Source organism: Bos mutus, chromosome 25, assembly GCF_027580195.1.
Source record: "Bos mutus isolate GX-2022 chromosome 25, NWIPB_WYAK_1.1, whole genome shotgun sequence".
Taxonomy (NCBI): domain Eukaryota; kingdom Metazoa; phylum Chordata; class Mammalia; order Artiodactyla; family Bovidae; genus Bos; species Bos mutus.
Window position 1 is genome coordinate 13,164,827 of NC_091641.1, and position 20,735 is coordinate 13,185,561.

The following is a 20,735-nucleotide window of genomic DNA, read 5'->3' on the forward strand; positions in this document are numbered from 1 at the left end:
GATGCTGAAGCTAAAACTCCAGTATTTTGATCACCTGATATGAAGAAATGACTTATTTGAAAAGACCCTGATGCTGGGAAAGACTGAAGGTAGGAGAAGGGGATGACAGAGGATGAGATGGTTGGATGGCATCACTGACTCAATGAACATGAGTTTGAGTAGCTCTGGGAGTTGGTGATGGACAGGGAACTCTGACATGCTGCAGTTCATGGGGTCGCAGAGAGTCAGACATGACTGAGCAACTGAATTGAATTGAACTGGCATTGTCTTTCTTTGGGATGGGAATGAACACTGAACTTTTCCAGTCCTGCGGCCACTGTGGAGTTTTCCAAATTTGCTGGCATATTGAGTGCAGCACTTTCACAGCATCATCTTTTAGGATTTGAAATAATTCACCTGGAGTTCTATCACCTCCACTAGCTCTGTTCATAATGATGCTTCCTAAGGCCCACTTGACTTCGCATTCCAGGATGTCTCGTTCTAGGTGAGTGATCACACCATCATGGTTATCTAGGTCATGAAGATCTCTTTTGTATAGTTCTGTGTATTTTTGCCACCTCTTCTTAATATCTTCTGCTTCTGTTAGGTAGGTCCCATTCTGTCCTTTATTGAGCCCATCTTTGCATGAAATGTTTCCTTGGTATCTCTAATTTTCTTGAAGAGATCTCTAGTCTTTCCCATTTTGTTGTTTTCCTGTATTTCTTTGCATTGATCACTGAGGAAGGCTTTCTTATCTCTCCTTGCTGTTCTTTGGAACTCTGCATTCAAATGGGTATTCCTTTCCTTTTTTCCTTTGCCTTTTGCTTCTCTTCTTTCCCCAGCTATTTGTAAGGCCTCCTCAGAGAACCATTTTGCCTTTTTGCATGTATTTTTCTTGGGGATGGTCTTGATCACTGCCTCCTGTACAATGTGAAGAACCTCTGTCCATAGTTCTTCAGGCACTCTATCAGATCTAATTCCTTCAATCTATTTGTCACTTCCACTCCATAATAATAAGGGATTTGATTTAGGTCATACCTGAATGGTCTAGTGGTTTTCCCTAGATGGTTGGATGGCATCACTGACACGAGGGACATGAGTTTGAGTAGGCTCCGGGAGTTGGTGATAGAAAGGGAAGCCTGGGGTGCTGTAGGCCATGGGGTCACAAAGAGTCGGACACGAGTGAGCGACTGAATTGATCTCAACTGTGGATTTTAGAGGATTCATCAGCCAGACCCCAAGAAGTCTCCACTGGCTCCACACCTGCCTTGTTTCTTTCTCTCTTCCCTCTGAACTTGAATGCAAGATATTACCCTTACAAGACCCAGTCCTCTTTTAGATAACTTTGAATGAAAATTCTATGCTTTCCTGAGGTCGACAGTATATTCATATTACACACAGACCCTGTGTGTTAGACTTTTAAGTAGATTAAATAAAGAAAACAACTTTACCTGTAACATGCGAAGATTCCACTGGACATAAGCCAGGAGTTTCCTGGATATGACCAGTGACTTTTTCCTCTTTTTGCCTGAAGTTACCTATCAGCCCAACCCAATCACAAAGCTGAGAACCCATCATGAATTTATTTAGAAGGGATATTTAAAATTAGTATTAACATTATTTTTATTCTGATTATGAAATCAATGCAGACATTCTTCTAAAGGGTGAGTTTTCGATATACTAACTGAATATAAGGTGACTGATACATTGGAAACTGCAGCTGGCCTCAGGCCTCCTGTGGCTTCTGGAACAAGTAGCCACCCAGCTGCTTGGGGTGACCACTGCTTCTCAGAGGCTTTGCCTGAATTCTTTTCCTCCAGGCAGCTGGCAGTCACCATTTTGATTATAAACTCTCATGTAAATTTTGTGTACTTTATTTACCATAGCAATGAGTACATGTATTAGAAAGTCTAACCACTTTTTTTGGCACTGAAAACAGTTGTTTTACAATGTGATTTTGTTAATTTCATTGAATAATAACAGAATAGATCCTATGGCCTAATTGTAGAAATTTCAGAAACTACATACAAGGATAAAGAAAATTTACATTCACCTCTATTCCAAGTCATAATTAGTATTGTCAGAATTACTACATTTTCCCCAGTTTTTGTCTCTGTATGAATATAAATGGATATATAATAGTTGTAGGACAAGGATGTAATTACACTGTAAATTAAAATCTCTAGATCGTAGAGTGAAAATATTATTTTAAAAAATTGCACAATATTCCATCTTTGTAAGTACATTTTTCTACACCTCTAACTAATTTCATATGACAGAGTCTTAGACGTAGAATTATTTTTAATTATAGGGTTTAACATTGGAAAAGTTGTAGAAAACTATCAGCAAATAGTTTTCAGAAAAGTTTTACAATTTACATTTCTACTGGTAGTATATGAGTTTGCCCATTTCCTCCCTCTTGACAGCACTATTATATGTTTTATTCTTTTCCAACTTAGTAGGTGAAAACTGTTATCCAATTACTATTTTAGTAGATATCCCTTAGATTTCTAGTGAGGTTGAGAACTGTTTTAATGTTTGTTTAAAGTATCCATCAATTGTTATTTCTTATCCCACTCATCTGTTATCATATCTAGAGGTTTCCATATTGTTTTAGAAATGCTCTCCACATATACCTTAGTCTATTGCTGTATTTTTTCCTATTACTTTTTAAACTACTTATTTCTTTATTTATTTGGCTGCTCTGGGTCTTAGTTGCAGCATGCAGGGTCTTTAGTTGTGGCACCTGGGATCTAGCTCCCTGACCAGTGAGAGAACCTAGTGCCGCTGGGACTGCCAGAGAAGTCTCCCAATTACTTTCTGAAACATCTTTTCAATAGTTTAATAGTTTTTATTTATGATTCTTCTGTTGCTTTAATGCTTAGAAAGGCAATTCCTACTTAGAAAATTAGTTACATATTGACATGTAATTCCTCCATCTTTTAAAACAGTTAAAACATATACTGTTATATGGACTAAAGACCAATGATACTTATAAATATGAGTAAATGAGGGAAAAACCCAAATGACCAAGGTTTGAATCAGACCAGTAAGCCTTACTGGATGCCTGCCCCATGTGCCAGGATCGCTGAAATCTCAGTAGCTCTCAATCTTGGGCAAACATCAGAGCCACCTGGAGGGTGGATTGAACCCAGATACCAGCTCCACCCTGGAGTTTTTGATTCAGTACTTCTAGGGTGGGGTCCAGGTGTTTGCATATCTAACATGTCCCAGGTGATGCTGATGCTGCTGGTTCAGGAACCAGACTCTGAGAACCTCTCCTGAGTTTTCCATGCTCCATATTTCGCAGGCAGTAAAATCGCTTTGGGGATTCAAGCATTCACTGTCAATCTAACAGGCCTCATGATGGGCATGGCTGCTGAAAGCTATTTGGTTCCTAAGATGATTAAGAACAGCAGCTTTGGATCCCAAACTCCGATAGAGTGGCACGTTGACAAAATATTGAGGAGAGAACCATTCTGTTAGTGCCAGATTTGATGTAAGAAGCGACTCTGCCTGCTGGAATGCAAGTTATCCATAAAAGAACAAAAGTCAAAATCCTGGTATTTTCTAGGTTTTGGTCACATGCAACAAACACCTCATGTGAATGAATATAATTTCTTCTGTCTCACTTGCTTTCCCTGCAAGTTTTATCCAAGGTCGACCTCACAGGGCAGATAATTTACAGTTTCACAGATGAAAACATTGTAGATACTTCATAGTTATTTGACTAGCTGGGGACTATATTTACTTTCCTTTCATCTTTTTCTGATTATACAAGTAATGCATGCCCATTGTGAAGCTTTTGAAAAATATAGAAAGATATGATCACTCATCATGCTATCACATATGGAATGTCACTGTCAATACTCTGACATATTTTCCCCAGTTCTTTTATGCATAAAAGATTTGGCATCATATTGTACCTGGAGCTTTCCAGAGTGTTTCTTTCCTGTGCACACAGATGTGAGATAAACTAGACCTGTGTGTAAACAGGCAAGTAAAAACTCACTCTGGAGCAGGCACAAAGAGCAGGAAGCCCTGTGAGTTTCTTTGTTCTTAACCTCCAGCCCCAAACCTGTTCCCACACATCCAATGCCATCCACTGAATAGATCCATTTGCTTAAATATTGATGTGTTTCATTTCTTAAATCAGAAACTGTAAATTAGGGACTTCCCTGGTGATCCGGTAGTTAAAGATCCACCTTGCAAATGCAGGGGACTCGGGTCTGATCCCTGATCAGGGGCCCAGGATCCCATATGCCGCAGGGCAGCTAAGGCCCATATACTTGCAACTACTGAGTCCACGTGCTTTAGAACTCGTGCTCTTCAACAAAAGAAGCCAGTGCGCTGCAATAAGACCCAGCACAGCCAAAAAAAACCCTGTAAATTAGTCCAGTCTTAGTGAAGTTTATGCATAAGATAAAAACGTGAGCCAAGGAGCCAAGGTGTTCTACCTGTACCTTCTACAGGTACAGGTAAGTCCTGATAGTAAGACACCACTGGCTCCTCTCCTAGCTAAGGGTGGGACTCATCTCTCTCTCTTTAAAGGGAGAAGAGTTTAACAGAAGTGTTGGTTGAACCTGGATCACCAGAGCTGCATGATCTCCCGTGATGCTGGTCATTACCTCTCCCATTTGGTCGTTACCACAGTCTGCGAGCTCGTGGCAGAACACAGCTGTGCACAGTGCTGGAGGTCATAGAGGAGGAAAGATGAAGGGCTGTTGTGGGGACTCAGGTGAACCCTCGATGCAGATGTTTCACAGCATGGGAGCATCTGTTGCATTAGATACCTTCTTGGGTACAAGTGGCCTTGTGGTGTGTGGTGCAAGTGACTGGCAGAATAAAGTGACTTTGAGGATGCTGTTGCTCTACAGTTGCAATGGAGTTGAAGTGTTGAGCATGAAAGCCCTCCCCCGCCCCCACCCTGCATCTGGCCCTCTCAGCTCCTCCCTCCCCTCCTCTCCTCTCCACCACTAACATACACCAAGTTCTGCTCAACTACATCACAGCAGTAACAGCCAACACACACGACTTTGATGAATAAAGGAGAAGACAATAAGAATTCCACAGGTTATTATTTGCTACACAAGGGAGAGGTTCTGAACTGGCAGCCAAGAAATCTGTGAGCCTCACACCCAGACTAAGTACCCAGGGAGGACAGACACTCTGGGGCATGGCCCTCGTGTTAGTAGCCAATCAATTTCATCTTCACTGATACCAGTTTCCTGCAAAGAGCCAGGCGCTCAAAACTTTGGGGATGAGCACCAATTGATAAATAGCCCTTTTTGCAGAATCCCAATTGATTTTCTTCTCCCCTTGGCCCTGTAGGCTAGAATGCCAGGAATGAGTGAGCCTTGGAGAGCAGACTTAATTTGCAAGGTGAGCCTAGGGCCTGGTGGGCTCACTTCTCAGAACACAGAGAACATCCACGGTCAGTTTTCCTCTAAGATAGGGAGAAACCAAAACCTGAAAAAAATGAAAGACCGTGACAGCAGTGTCAGGCCAGGAAGCTGAAGCCAAAGTACAGCCACATTCCCCTTTGTGGTCGCCGGTCTCCAAGGCGGTCCTCAATGACCCCTCCTCTGGGGATTCACTGGGAGGAGTCCTCTCCCTCCACTGAATGCGGATGCACTTTGTAACCAATAGGACTGAGGTATAGTTGAATTACAGTGTTGTGTCAATTTCTGCTGTAGAGCAAAGTGACTCAGTTATACATATATATATACATTCTTTTTCATATTCTTTTCTATCGTGGTTCATCATAGAGTATTGAATATAGTTCCCTGTGCTATACAGTAGGACTTTGTTGTTTATTCATTCTCCCCATACCAGTTTGCATCTGCTAATCCCAAACTTCCAATCCAACTCTCTCCCACCCTCCTTCCCCTTAGCAACCACCACTCTATTCTCTGTGAAGGACTGTCTTAAACATCTTTTATAAAACCCATAGTGATTGTTAGACTACGGGATAAGTAACAAGTTCTTACTAAGTACTTGTTGGTTATATGCAAGATGATAGATTAAGACTAGAGGTACACTGCCGACTGCAATCCTTAACTAGATGAGAGAAGTATCGTTGGTTAAGGGAAAAAACACATCAAGAAATTAAAGAAACCACCCTGTGTTGGAATGGTATTTTACATGTCTAAACTATAATTGAATTTAACTTGACAAATTATATTCACATCTTAAAAATAATTATTGATGAGCCATTCCCCAAATTCCATAATCATAAAATAATATTCACATTTTAAAATTAAAGAATATAAAGAAATGACTTATAGCACATCAAAATAGTTCAAAGGTCATTGTTACTTGGAATTTCTAAGACAGCTTGCAGATAGAAACAGAAGCAAATTGAGAAGTATCAAATACAAATTTTGAGATAAAACCCTTCTGTCTTCTTGAGAGATAGGATCCAAACACACAAGGCAATCATATCATCCTCTCAGCAGGGACCTCCTGAACCAGGAATGGCAGTGAGCACAGGTAATACCAATATGTCCTTCCTAGGTGTCTTCAGGAAAAAGGCTTTTGTGAACCAGAAGAGGAGGAATCTCATTTCTCCAAAATGTAAAACTATTTTTGAAATAAGGAATAAATAGGGAGATATTTCACTCTTCCAAGACTTAAAAGAGTATAGTTTTGATACTTGTTTTCAGGGGACCTAGGAGAATCTCAGGAACAGGGGAGCCTGGTGGGTTTCCGTCTATGGGGTCGCACAGAGTTGGACACAACTGAAGCAATTTAGCAGCAGCAGCAGCAGTATGATCTCAACTTAGTTGTCCAGTTCAAGAAATGTACATCAGTCGAGCCCAGAAGAGAGCATCATATGCTGAACAGAAGCTCAAGAATTCACAGTCAAATGTTAGTCCCAAACCCATGTTTACTATCAAATCTAATCTTTAAACAAAATCTTAACTCACCTGCCAGAATATGCTGTCTATTGTGTTTCCAAGGAAACCATCGCGACCTTCTGAAGACACCAGTTTGGGGCCAAGAATGGTCATGAATTCATCAAAATCCACCTGGCCATCCCCTGGAAGGAGAAGATATAAGTATGAGTTGAAAAGTAGCTGAAATTGACCTACCCAATGTTTATTTCATTATTTCACTGGAAATATGAAATAAACATCTCCGTGAAATAAAATCATGAAATAATTTGAAATAATGAAATAAACATCTGGGAGTAGATGAATAAAATAAACATGAAATAAACATCTACATGCTTTTCTACACAGCATGACCTTGATCAATGAAGAGCTGGAACCATTTCTGAAAATTGTGCAACATCTTAAAATACCAAAAGACAACCAAAAGAAACTGGCAACAATTAGTACCTCCAATACCACCTATCCCTAATCATTTGTTACTATTTATATCTAAATCCCAACCAACACCTCCCACAACCTCACAGGTACTGTAATTCCTGGACCCCAAGTTGCCTAGCTGTACAGGAGAGAAATCACACCTTTATCCCAATCTCTTCCTTCATACTGGTCAATCACACATAGATTTAGTCATCAAGTCTTACTGATTTCACTTGTTAAATACCTGTAGCTGCTCTACCTTCTTCATTAATTCAATTGCTAGTCCAGTTCCAAAAACACTGTGGTAGGAAAACGTTTCCAAGGATGAATGTTCTAATAATAATTACAATATTACTAGTAGAATGACTTTTGTCCTCATATTCTCACCTCCATACTTTCTTCCATACAGTTGAGTTCACTTCTCCCAAAGCCTATCTGATCCTGCTTTATAAACTTCAGTGGCATCTTTGACCAAAAATAAGGAAACCACCTCAGAACCCACCCACCTCAAGTCCCACTATGCCTTTTGACACCTTTTGCTCCCCACCTCTGCACAAGATGTCATGCTATTTCGGAGCTCCAGACCTCTGTACACACTGTTCCCTCCATTTGTCTACTGGGTAATCTCTAACTTGTTTCATAAGATGAAGCTGAAATATCATGTTCTCTTTTGATATTTTTCCTGACCATTTCTCATCTCACTAGACAGAGTTGGGCAAACTTCTGTTTCTCCTACTAACTTAATGTGCACCTGTTTAGAACTGATTACCCTCTATCTCAGCCACTAATGTGCATGCCTGTCTCCCACCTAGATTGTTAGCTCTGCAAGGCCAAGGACCCAGTCTGAAAAGTCTCTATATTTGATACCATGGTGGGCACTCAAAGTGCCCTTAGAGAATGAATGATATCTCTTGCTTGTATTTTCTTTGCTCAGTTCAACATGTATTGGAACTTCCATGCTAGAGCTGACACTGGCCAAGTGAACTTAGGCCAACTTAGACAAAAGCGGACCTTCAGGGCATGGCCTGAGCCCCCAGGATTCATCAGTGTGGCATTCTGCACGGACTGCTTGGGAGGGTGTCTCCACCAAGAGTCACCACACCTTGGTCCCAGGTGAAAAAGACAGCCCAGGTGGCTGCATACAAGCTTGCCAAAGTGCAGACATATCAATCCACTCCCAGAGTGTAATAGCCTTCCATGAGCCTTTGCTGAAAACCTACTTCCAAAATTCAAGCAGATGTCATCATCAAGATGTCAATAATTCAGAAAAAGACAGTCCAGGAACAGATCCAAGTGTAGATAAAACTTCCAAGAGGATAGGAGAAGCATGACAAGTCAGTGGGAAAGGGAAGACTAAGCCACCAAATGGGGTGGGGCAGTCCAAGGACCACTGAGAAAGGAATGTACCTCTTACCATTCGACAAGATGAAAGGATCTAAAATTTCACCCTGGCTGGTCATCATCAGCCGACAACAAGTTAGCATCTTGCCTTTCAAACCAGCAAATACTTCTTAAAAGAATACTGTTCAATGCTGGCAGAGATGTGGAGAAGACATGAGCTCTCTTATGCACCCCTGTGTGCTCATCCTGAACACTGACTAGCAGGATTCAAAATGCTGTATCCTGCTGGTTCCTTTTCACTTAACAACTTCACTTTTAAAGAAAAAGACAAAGCAAGGAAACTACCTTAAATGCAGTCCAAGATGTTTACCCAAAGATAAATCATCCAGTATTTGTGAAAGTAGAAAGCTGGAGGAAGCTGAGAATGGCCCAGTCTTGCTGGTATTCACAATGAGTTAGCACCACATGGCTCCCAGTCTAGGACAGTCACACTTGTTATGCTCATGCACTAACCTGCTGCTCACCCCAAGTTGCTCCTGCTAGTCAAACCTGGCACTGGGGACTTCCCTGGCAGTCCAGTCATTAAGAATCAGCCTGCCAGTGCAGGGGACATGGGATCCTTGCTCTGGGGACTAACATTCTACAAGCCATGGGGCAGCTAAGCCCCTGAGCCAACTACTGAAGCCAGAGTGCCCTAGAGTCCATGCTCTGCAACAAGAGAAGCTACCATAATGAGAAGCCTGCATGCTGCAACTAGAGAGTAGTCTCCGCTCACCACAACTAGAGAAAGGCTGCATGCGTCAATGAAGAGCCTGTGTGCTGCAATGAAGACCTAGTGCAGCCATAAATAAATAAACAAAAAGCCAGTGCTGGATGGCCAAAAAGTCTCAGACCAGAAGATGCATTCTCAAGAGAGAAAGTGTCACCTTCAGTGAGATGGAAAGTGATTCTTAGGGGACAAAAAATATCTTAGGCATTACAATCATTAGTGGCCCTCCTAAGGTCACAGTACATAAAGAGACATATGCACACTATATCTGTACTATTAAAATGCCATGGGGTTGGGGCAACTAGAGAAACAAGTGTCTTAAAAGGCATCTGAGCAGGTGAGTGGCAGAACAAGAAGGAGGAGCAGGACAAGAGGAAGAAGCAGACAAGGAAGAGGAAGTAGTTTGAGAAACACTAGACTAGATAATGTCTCAAGTACAGTAAGTCCCCTCCGTGCCAATCGTCAAGTCGTGAACTTTCAAAGATGCAAACGTGCATCTAGTTCCAGCAAGGAACCACAACCTGTTCCATCAACGTCAGGCATGAGTGAAATTGCAGCTTGCCCTCCGTCTCCTATTGCTGACAATCCTTCAGTTCCACCATCTCCCACCTCCTCTCCCTCCTCCAGTTGGTAACCCCTGATGCCAGCCCCTGGATGCCAGCTGTTGTGCTGTAGTAGTATAAGATGAGAAATGTTTTCTTTATTTTTTGTGTTTGTTTTTTATGTATTAGTTGTGTGGAAAGTATTATAAACCTATTACAGTATAGTATGATATAGCTGATTGTGTTAGTTGGGTACCTATGAACAAATTAGACTTAAGAACAAACTGGACTTACTAATGAAACCTGTTCATATGTAGGGGACTTACTGTACTATGGTTCTCCTTCCAGGGACCTCCTTCTGAGGTGCTGGTCTAGTAACAATGGGCATCACCCCAACCGTCTGTCACCCAGGGCAACGGTTCATAAAGGTTTAGAAGCTCGAAGGTGTGGATCATTCTTTTACAAAGACCTCATAAGACCCTATCTAAAATACATCCACTGGGCTGGGTCATACAAGCTTCTGGCCGGGGTGTAGTAGGCACTCTTACTTGGGAGCTGAATGGAATGGGGATGGGGGAGGTCCAGAGTATGTGCCAAGTATATTTCTCAGTATATTAGGCACCTGAGGACCAGGAGGATGAGGCTGTTATTAAACAATCTAACTTTCAGGTAAGAGGAAAGTGATCACCCACCTCTCTGAAACCTCCCCCCAACCCAGGTGATGGGAGAGCAGCATGTGGAACTGGAGTCCACACAGAACCCTGGTCAAAGTCATCAGGGAGCACTCACAGATGGTGCCCTTGGCTGAGAACATCAGCCTCAAAGTTGACAAATGGAAGTGATGCTTCCAACCATATCCTGACCTCGGTGAAGGGAGCAGCTTTTTTGCTCCCGAAACCGCTGACCAGAAGGGAAGAGCTTGGGTCATGGTGAGCAGCCCCAGGGTGGTGCCAGCTACAGTGCAGGGGCACAGGGGACTTGGCAGAGCCTTTCTGCTAGTTGGAGGAGAGGTCTGGTTCATGGAAGGATTTGTTTCTAGCTATTAAGCAGAAGACATTTGGAACCTCAGATTTCTTATTGGTCAAAATGTGATTCTCTCCTCCATTTTTTTTTTCCATTATCAATGAGCCAAGGGAGATTTCTGCAGGCCCATAGTTGGAGAAATAAGAGGGATGCCTCTTTGACTTTGTCTATGTCTCTTGGGATCTTCTCAGCTCTGGCTCCTGAGCATGTGCATATTGCACATTTTCTGCAGACCCTCAGTACACAGAGTCCTCCTTCACATACACAGCTCGTCACTGGTCTTGCCAGGAGTACAAGATTCTATTCAGATGGAGACTGAATAAAAGTCCCCTTCAGCAGATCCTAGTTTAAAGGATAGACAGGACTGGGAACACTCCGTAAGCTTTCAAAGCTGCTCCTAGCAGTCTGGCCCCACGTCCACCTCACCCTACCCCACCCTGCATCCATCCCAGGAGTACTGAGAAGAGTATAATTTCAGACATATCTCCCTAAGTTCCTTATACAAAAACTAGCCGCCGGCAGAGGCAAAGTCTGGGAAGTCTGGTGATGATCTTAACATCTAACATACTGAGCATTCACAATGCCATGGCATCATTGGAAGACATTGCACAGCCTAGTTCACTGAAGTCTGCCAGTAGCCCATTTTACAGATGAGAAAACTGATGCACAGAGAGGTTCAGTAACTTGCAGAAGCTCACACAGAGGAGCAGAGCGGTGATTCCCAACCCAGCAGCTTGCCTATGCTTTTGCCTCCTCTCGGGAGGCCAGGTGATGTATGACACTGTCAGGAACACTAATTCATCTGACCCCAGTGTTCCCTGGCTGGGGAATGCTGTGGCTTCTGGCACAAAGAGGCAAATTGAAATCTAAGTTGTCTTTTTGTCTAGTTATCAAGTCTCAGGGCAGCTGCTGGAGGCCTTTATTAAGCATTTAAAAGAGTCATAATAAGTAATAGGAAATATTGATTTAACATTTGCTATATGCCAGACACTGAACTCAAGGTCTGACATATTACTGTGTTTGATTCCATCCCAACACTGTGAATAGGTTCTGCCCTTCCACATTCTACCCTTGAGAAAACTTCACCAAGAAGAAGTTAAAAGGAGCTGGGTCAAGGCTGGTCAGCTAGTATATGCCTGCCGAGGGATCAACTTGGAACTCTTGATTTAACCCCCACGTTGCAAAGCCTCCCTCTATGTCAGAGGCCCCAGTACAATTCCTGTTTCAGGTTACACCTCTCTGCAAAGTCTGAGAGTATAGTATGTTTTCCTACTGAGCTTTTAGGAAGGAATTTAGTGGGAACTGGGAAAATGGCCTTTAGAGGCTTTAACACAAATGACCACTGTCTGAAAGCTCTTTGTTCCCCCAAATTGCCATCCTGCCTGCAATGAGGGTCTCAGTAATTCTCCTTGGAGGGTCAGTTCTCAGAGGATCCAGGTCTCTCCCATACAATCCTATAGGCACCCTCTTCCACCAGGCCTGGCAGGGTGACATCAGGCAGGGGACATTCACGTGTCCCCTAAAGACATCAGGCTGGCATTCACGTGTCCCCTAAAGACAAACCGGACATCTTCCCAGACCGCCCTCCCCTGACCCTTCACAGAATGCAGCGACCTCCGAATGCAAAAACTTCATTTGGTTAAATCATTTTACGAATCTTTACAAGTAAGTGCAGAGCAAAACAATGAAACTCACTCCAATAAGGAATCATTCCTAACCTCCCCCATGCTTCCAATATTATGATCCACTTAGCAAGACAGGCAGGAAGCTAACCTGCCCAGGACCGCATCTGATTGCTTCCCACTGCTATGTAAGTCAGAGTAATGAACTTGAACGAGGGCAAGAAGCTGCGGGAGGGCCAGGACTGCACAACATTCGTTAAGACCAACCAGCTGAAACTTTCACCAAGAGGTAAAATAACAATAAAAATCCCTGCAAAATAAAAGGAAGGAAAGGCATATTCAGAAAAAATGATGGGTAAAGAAGGGTAATGAGGAGATAGCTTGGGAGGAAGAAGAAATGTCTGCTTGAGACTCTGTTCCAATCAACTGACTCAATTCCAAAAGCACGGAGATGTGAGGTGTACGGTGGGGCAAGAGAGGGATGAATAGACACAGGCTTACCCTCCAGGAGGTTGCAATCCATCACCCAGGGCAGAATCTAGTAGGGGCTGGGACTGACCTAAAAGCATTGAGCTAGGGCAGCACCACAGTAGGAGCAAAGGCTCTAATTTGGAAATTCTCGATGGCTCAGGAGTGAGCTGAGAAACAGAATATTTCCTGCCATATCAGTAAACAAGGATATCACAGTCATCGGCAATTGCAGCCCTCCAACATGAGCCAGTGAGCCCCGAGGAAATTCAGGGCTGAAAAGAACACCTGCCATCTAGCAGCCAATAGATTGCAGGCACTCCCTGTGGTGAGCCCTGAGGGAACATAGGGTGTGAAAATACAGGATACTGGCCCCAGATAGCTCAGGTGCATACCTGAGGAATGATTTCAGTGAGCTTAGACTCTTGCATTTTCCCATACTTAGAAAAGTGCTAAATGCCTTAACTCGAGATATCTGGTTTTCTTCAATTAATAATAATATTTTGATGTTCCTGATAACCTGCGCGTTATTGAAATATTGTTGTTGTTGTTTAGATGCTAAGTCGAGTCAGACTCTTCGTGACTCCATGGATTGTAGCCCACCAGGCCCCTCTGTCCATGGGATTTCCCAGGCAAGAATACTGGAGTGGGTTGCCATTTCCTTCTCCAGGGGATCTTCCTGACCTGGAATCAAACCCATCTCCTGCATTGGTAGGCAGATTCTTTACTGCTGAGCCACCAGGGAAGCCCCTTATTGCAATATATCCTAGCTATATAGCCTATGTATTTAGTTCTCCCCCTGGTCTCCTCAGAGTGGTTTCTCGGGGCTCTCTTTAATGCTGTCTCCTGAGCTACAGTCCTCATTTTGCCCCAAATAAAACTTGACTTGCAGCTCTCATGGTGTGCACTTTCTTAAAAGTCAACAGAACCCTTAACCCGTAAGGGAGGGGAGGTTCTAGCAAGCTGAAAGAGGAGATGAGCATCCTGAATACTTCATGGACCCCAGGAAGGATGTTGTGTGACTGGAGCAGTAACCACCCTCCCTTTATGCTGGAACAAGGACTCCTGTGGGAAGAGAACAGGACAAGATAAGCCCTGCTTGTTTCTGATGCAGCGTCAGTGTGAAGTGTCCAAGTGGGGAGTGAGAGCATCACCCCATCCACCAACTCCACCCAGTGAAATTTGTGTGCCTAATGCTGAGAAGGCAATGGCAACCCACTCCAGTGTCTTGCCTGGAGAATCCCAGGGATGGGGAAGTCTGGTGGGCTGCCGTCTCTGCGGTCGCACAGAGTCGGACATGACTGAAGTGACTTAGCAGTAGCAGTAATGCTTCCACATCAACCTCTTATAATGTGTTAGGGACTGAACTGTGTCCCTCCAGAATTCATTGGTTGAAGCCCCAACTCCCAGTGTGACTATATTTGGAGACAGAGACTTGAAGGAAGTGATTAAGGTTAAGTGAGGTAATAAGGGTGGGACCCTAATCCAATAGGATTGGTATCCTTTTAAGAAGAGAAACAGGGACTTCCCTGGCAGTCCAGTGGTTGGGACTCAGTGTGTCCACTATAGATATCATGGGTTCGATCCCTGGTTAGGGATCTAATATAGACCTCAAAGCAGCTGGTGACACAAGCAAGGTTCTTCCTTGTGAAGGCTTGACTGTGGGCAGCAGGCTGGCTCAGCCACTATTCTGAAAGGACTAGCATGTTCTCTCCATCCTCTGCCTCTGTGCTCAGAATTTTACATACTTAAGTCCTCCTACTTCCCAAACTGCCCAATCCTCAACCTGCCTGTCAAAGCAGCTCCAAGGCCCAGACAACCCTAAGCAGTGCACAGGCCGCCGGCAACCTAGCATCCCGGGAAGCCTGTTTCTCATGGGAGCTGGACGTTAAGCAGAGCTTTTACACCTCTTATGCATCCTAGAATGATAGAAAAGATGCTTCTACTTCCGCTTTATATCCAAATGGGAAATTGCAATTGACCACAGTAGAAAGTGGGCTTCCCAGGTAGCACAAGTGATAAAGAACCACCTGCCAATGCAGGAGATGTCAGAGACATGGGTCCGATCCGTGGGTGGGGAAGATCCCCTGGAGGAAGGCATGGCAACCCACTCCAGTATTCTTGCCTGAAGAATCCCACGGACTGAGGAGCCCTGCAGGTGGGCTATAGTCCATAGGGTCACAAAGAGTCAGACACGCCTGAAGCAACTTAGCACACACACATGCACAGTAGAGAGCTGAGGGATAGTGAGATAAAGGAGGGAGTTGGTGGAGGGTGGAGACATGTCCTAGCCTTGGCACTGCTCACTCTCACTTCCCTTCCGAATAGGACCAGGAAGTAATCAATAAGGCTGGTTCTCAGGAGGTGTGCAAAGTTTGTGCTCACAGCTGGGGCCCATGCTCCTCTGGTATTGTTTCCCATCTATGCTATGGGTCCATCCAAGCCTAATCTGCTTAGAGTTAGCACAGCCATGCTACCTCCTCTCTTATTTTCTGCATACGGATATAGCCCACGGGCAAGGCTGAACATACACAGGCACTTTTTTCCTTATTCCTATTGCTCTTATATTCACATCTTCCTCGGGGATCCATGTGGAAAAGAAACTGTCAAAACAAGACAGACCACGCATCTTACTAGCACCAAACTCGCCTTCTACTCCAATAGCTGCAAGGTCATTTCTAACCTTCAGAGAATAGTGTTGACTAGAAAGTTTCGGATCTGAAGTACATCAGGGAGTGAGTTATGAGAAAATGGATGCAGCGACTTCAGAATAATCTTGACTTGAGGATCACAAGGAACAGATATTGAGCACAGTTTTATGGACTTGTTGGTCCTTTGGATAAATGTCTATTTAGTTCCTCTGCCTATTTTTAAATTTTTTTTTCTATTTTATGTTGTACAGATGTTTTGGTGTGGACCATTTTAAACGTCTTTATTTAATTTATTACAATAGTGCTTCTATTTTATGTTTTGTGCTTTTGGCTGCAAGACAAGTAAGGGATTTTCAGCTCCCTGACCAGAGAGATAAGTCAGCCTCTCCCATCAGGAAGCTTCCATAAACCTCTTATCCTTATCATCAGAGGGCAGACAGAATGAAAACCACAATCACAGAAAACTAATCAAACTGATCATATGGACCAGTCTGGCAACCCACTCCAGTGTTCTTGCCTGGAGAATCCCAGGGATGGGGGAGCCTGGTGGGCTGCCGTCTATGGGGTCACACAGAGTTGGACATGACTGACGTAACTTAGCAGTAGCAGCAGCAGTGTCTAACTCAATGAAACTAAGAGCCATGCCGTGTAGGATCACCCAAGACAGATGGGTCATGGTGGAGAGTTCTGACAATACATGATCCACTGGAGAATGGAAGGCAAACCACTTCAGTACTCTTGCCTTGAAAACCCCATGAACAGTATGAAAAGGCAAAAAGATAGGACACTGAAAGATGAACTCCCCAGGCCGGTAGGTGCCCAAGATGCTACTGGAGATCGTGGAGAAATAACTCCAGAAAGAATGAACAGATAAAGCCAAAGCGAAAACAACGCCCAATTGTGGATGTGACTGGCGATGGAAGTAAAGTCCTATGCTGTAAAGAACAATATTGCATAGGAACGTGGAATGTTAGGTCCATGAATCAAGACAAATTGGAAGTGCTCAAACAGGAGATGGCAAGAGTGAACATTGACATTTTAGGAATCAACGAACTAAAATGGACTGGAATGGGTGACTGTAATTCAGATGACCATTATATATACTACTGTGGGCAAGAACCCCTTAGAAGAAATGGAGTAGCCATCATAGTCAACAAAAGAGTCTGAAATGCAGTACTTGGGTGCAATCTCAAAAATGACAGAATGATCTCTGTCCGTTTCAAAGGCAAACCATTCAATATCACAGTAATCCAAGTCTATGCCCTGAACAGTAATCCTGAAAAAACTGAAATTGAATGGTCTATAAAGACCTACAAGACCTTCTCGAACTAACACCCCAAAAAGATGTCCTTTTCATTATAGAGGATTGGAATGCAAAAGTAGTAAGTCAAGAGATACCTGGAGTAACATGCGAATTTGGCTTTGGAATACAAAATGAAGCAGGGCAAAGGCTAATAGAGTTTTGCCAAGAGAATGCACTGGTCATAGCAAACACCCTCTTCCAACAACATAAGAGAGGACTCTACACATGGACATGACCAGATGGTCAATACCGAAATCAGATTGACTATATTCTTTGCAGCCAAAGATGGAGAAGCTATATACAGTCAGCAAAAACAAGACCGGGAGCTGACTATGGCTCAGACCATGAACTCCTTATTGCCAAATTCAGACTGAAATTGAAGAAAGTAGGGAAAACCACTAGACCATTCAGGTATGACCTAAATCAAATCCCTTACAATTATACAGTGGAAGGGAAAAATAGATTCAAGGGATTAGATCTGATAGACAGAGTGCCTGAAGAACTATGGATGGAGGTTCATGACATTGTACAGGAGGCAGTGATCAAGACCATCCCCAAGAAAAAGAAATGCAAAAAGGCAAGATGGTTCTCTGAGGAGGCCTTACAAATAGATGGGGAAAGAAGAGAAGCAAAAGGCAAGGGAAAAAAGGAAAGATATACCCATTTGAATGCAGAATTCCAAGGAATAGCAAGGAGAGATAAGAAAGCCTTCCTCAGTGATCAGTGCAAAGAAATAGAGGAAAACAATAGAATGGGAAAGACTAGAGATCTCTTCAAGAAAATTAGAGATACCAAGGAAACATTTCATGCAAAGATGGGCACAATAAAGGACAGAAATGATATGGACCTAACAGAAGCAGAAGATATTAAGAAGAGGTGGCAAGAATACACAGAATTATACAAAAACAGATCTTCACAACCCAGATAATCACCCAGGTGATCACTCACCTATAGCCAGACATCCTGGAATGCGAATTCAAGTGGGCTTTAAGAAGCATCACTATGAACAAAGCTAGTGGAGGTGATGGAATTCCAGTTGAACTATTTCAAATCTGAAAAGATGATGCTGTGAAAGTGCAGCACTCAATATGCCAGCAAATCTGGAAAACTCTGCAGTGGCCACAGGACTGGAAAACGTCAGTTTTCATCCCAGTCCCAAAGAGAGGCAATGTCAAAGAATGCTCAAACTACTGCACAATTGCACTCATTTCACATGCTAACAAAGTAATGCTCAAAATTCTCCAAACCAGGCTTCAACAGTATGTGATCCATGAACTTCCAGATGTTCAAGCTGTATTTAGAAAAGGCAGAGGAACCAGAGATCAAATTTGCCAACATCTGTTGGACTATAGAAAAAGCAAGAGAGTTCCAGAAAAGCATCTACTTCTGCTTTATTGACTATGCCAAAGCCTTGACTGTGTGGATCACAATAAACTGTGGAAAATTCTGAAAGAGATGGGAATACCAGACCACCTTAACTGCCTCCTGAGAAATCTGTATGCAAGTCAAGAAGCAACAATTAGAACCAGACATGGAACAACAGACTGGTTCCAAATTGGGAAAGGACTATGTCAAGGCTGTATATTGTCACCCTGCTTATTTAACTTATATGCAGAGTACATCATGCAAAATGCCGGGCTGGATAAAGCACAAGCCGGAATCAAGATTGCTGGGAGAAATATCAATAACCTCAAGTATGCAGATGACACCACCCTTATGGCAGAAAGTGAAGAAGAACTAAAGAGCCTCCTGATGAAAGTGAAACAGGAGAGTGAAAAAGTTGGCTTAAAACTCAACATTCAAAAACTAAGATCATGTCATCTGGTCCCATCACTGCATCGCAAATAGATGGAGAAACAATGAAAACAGTGACAGACTTTATTTTCTTGGGCTCCAAAATCACTGCAGATGGTGATTGCAGCCATGAAATTAAAAGATGCTCCCACTGCTGGGCATACACACTGAGGAAACCAGAAGGGAAAGAGACATGTGTACCCCAATGTTCATCACAGCACTGTTTATAATAGCCAGGACATGGAAGCAACCTAGATGTCCATCAGCAGATGAATGGATAAGAAAGCTGTGGTACATATACACAATGGAGTATTACTCAGCCATTAAAAAGAATATATTTGAATCAGTTCTAATGAGGTGGATGAAACTGGAGCCTATTATACAGAGTGAAGTAAGCCAGAAGGAAAAACATCAATACAGTATATTAACGCATATATATGGAATTTAGAAAGATGGTAACAATAACCCGGTGTACGAGACAGCAAAAGAGACACTGATGTATAAAACAGTCTTATGGACTCTGTGGGAGAGGGAGAGGGTGGGAAGATTTGGGAGAATGACATTGAAACACGTAAAATATCATGTAAGAAACAAGTTGCCAGTCCAGGTTCGATGCACGATACTGGATGCTTGGGGCTAGTGCACTGGGACGACCCAGAGGGATGGTATGGGGAGGGAGGAGGGAGGAGGGTTCAGGATAGGGAACACATGTATACCTGTGACGGATTCATTTTGATATTTGGCAAAACTAATACAATTATGTAAAGTTTAAAAATAAAATAAAATTTAAAAATAAATAAATAAAAGACGCTTGCTCCTTAGAAGAAAAGTTATGACCACACTCAGTTCAGTTCAGTTCAGTCACTCAGTCGTGTCCGACTCTTTGTGACCCCATGAATCGCAGCACGCCAGGTCTCCCTGTCCACCACCAACTCCCAGAATTCACCCAGACTCACATCCATCAAGTCAGTGATGCCATCCATCCATCTCATCCTCTGTCATCCCCTTCTCCTCCCGCCCCCAATCCTTCCCAGCATCAGAGTCTTTTCCAATGAGTCAACTCTTCCCATGAGGTGGCCAAAGTACTGGAGTTTCAGCTTTAGCATCATCCCTTCCTAAGAAATCCCAGGGCTGATCTCCTTCAGAATGGACTGGTTGGATCTCCTTGCAGTCCAAGGGACTCTCAAGAGTCTTCTCCAACACCACAGTTCAAAAGCATCAATTCTTCGGCACTCAGCCTTCTTCACAGTCCAACTCTCACATCCATATGTGACCACAGGAAAAACCATAGCCTTGACTAGACGAACCTTTGTTGGCAAAGTAATGTCTCTGCTTTTGAATATGCTATCTAGGTTGGTCATAACTTTCCTTCCAAGGAGTAAGCGTCTTTTCATTTCATGGCTGCAGTCACCATCTGTAGTGATTTTGGAGCCCCCCAAAATAAAGTCTGACACTGTTTCCACTGTTTCCCCATCTATTTCCCATGAAGTGATGGGACCAGATGCTATGATCTTTGTTTTCTGAATGTTGAGCTTTAAGCCAACTTTTTCACTCTCCACTTTCACTTTCATAGAGACTTTTGAGTTCCTCTTCACTTTCTGCTGTAAGGGTGGTGTCATCTGCATATCTGAGGTTATTGATATTTCTCCCAGCAATCTTGATTCCAGCTTGTGTTTTTTCCAGTCCAGCGTTTCTCATGATGTACTCTGCATAGAAGTTAAATAAGCAGGGTGACAATATACAGCCTTGAAACATACTCCTTTTCCAATTTGGAACCAGTCCGTTGTTCCATGTCCAGTTCTAACTGTTGCTTCCTGACCTGCATACAGATTTCTCAAGAGGCAGGTCAGGTGGTCTGGTATTCCCATCTCTTTCAGAATTTTCCACAGTTTATTGTGATCCACAAAGTCAAAGGTTTTGGCATAGTCAA

At 43.1% G+C, this 20,735-nt stretch overlaps 1 protein-coding gene across 1 annotated transcript in view; it reads right to left on the reverse strand.

The window, feature by feature from the left end:
- Window positions 1-20,735, reverse strand: part of CALN1 (calneuron 1) — a 414,595-nt gene that overhangs the window by 177,494 nt on the left and 216,366 nt on the right. The window contains exon 4 of the mRNA XM_070362644.1: window positions 6,909-7,021. Coding sequence (XP_070218745.1) covers window positions 6,909-7,021 — 113 coding nt within the window. The remainder of the gene's footprint in view (window positions 1-6,908; window positions 7,022-20,735) is intronic.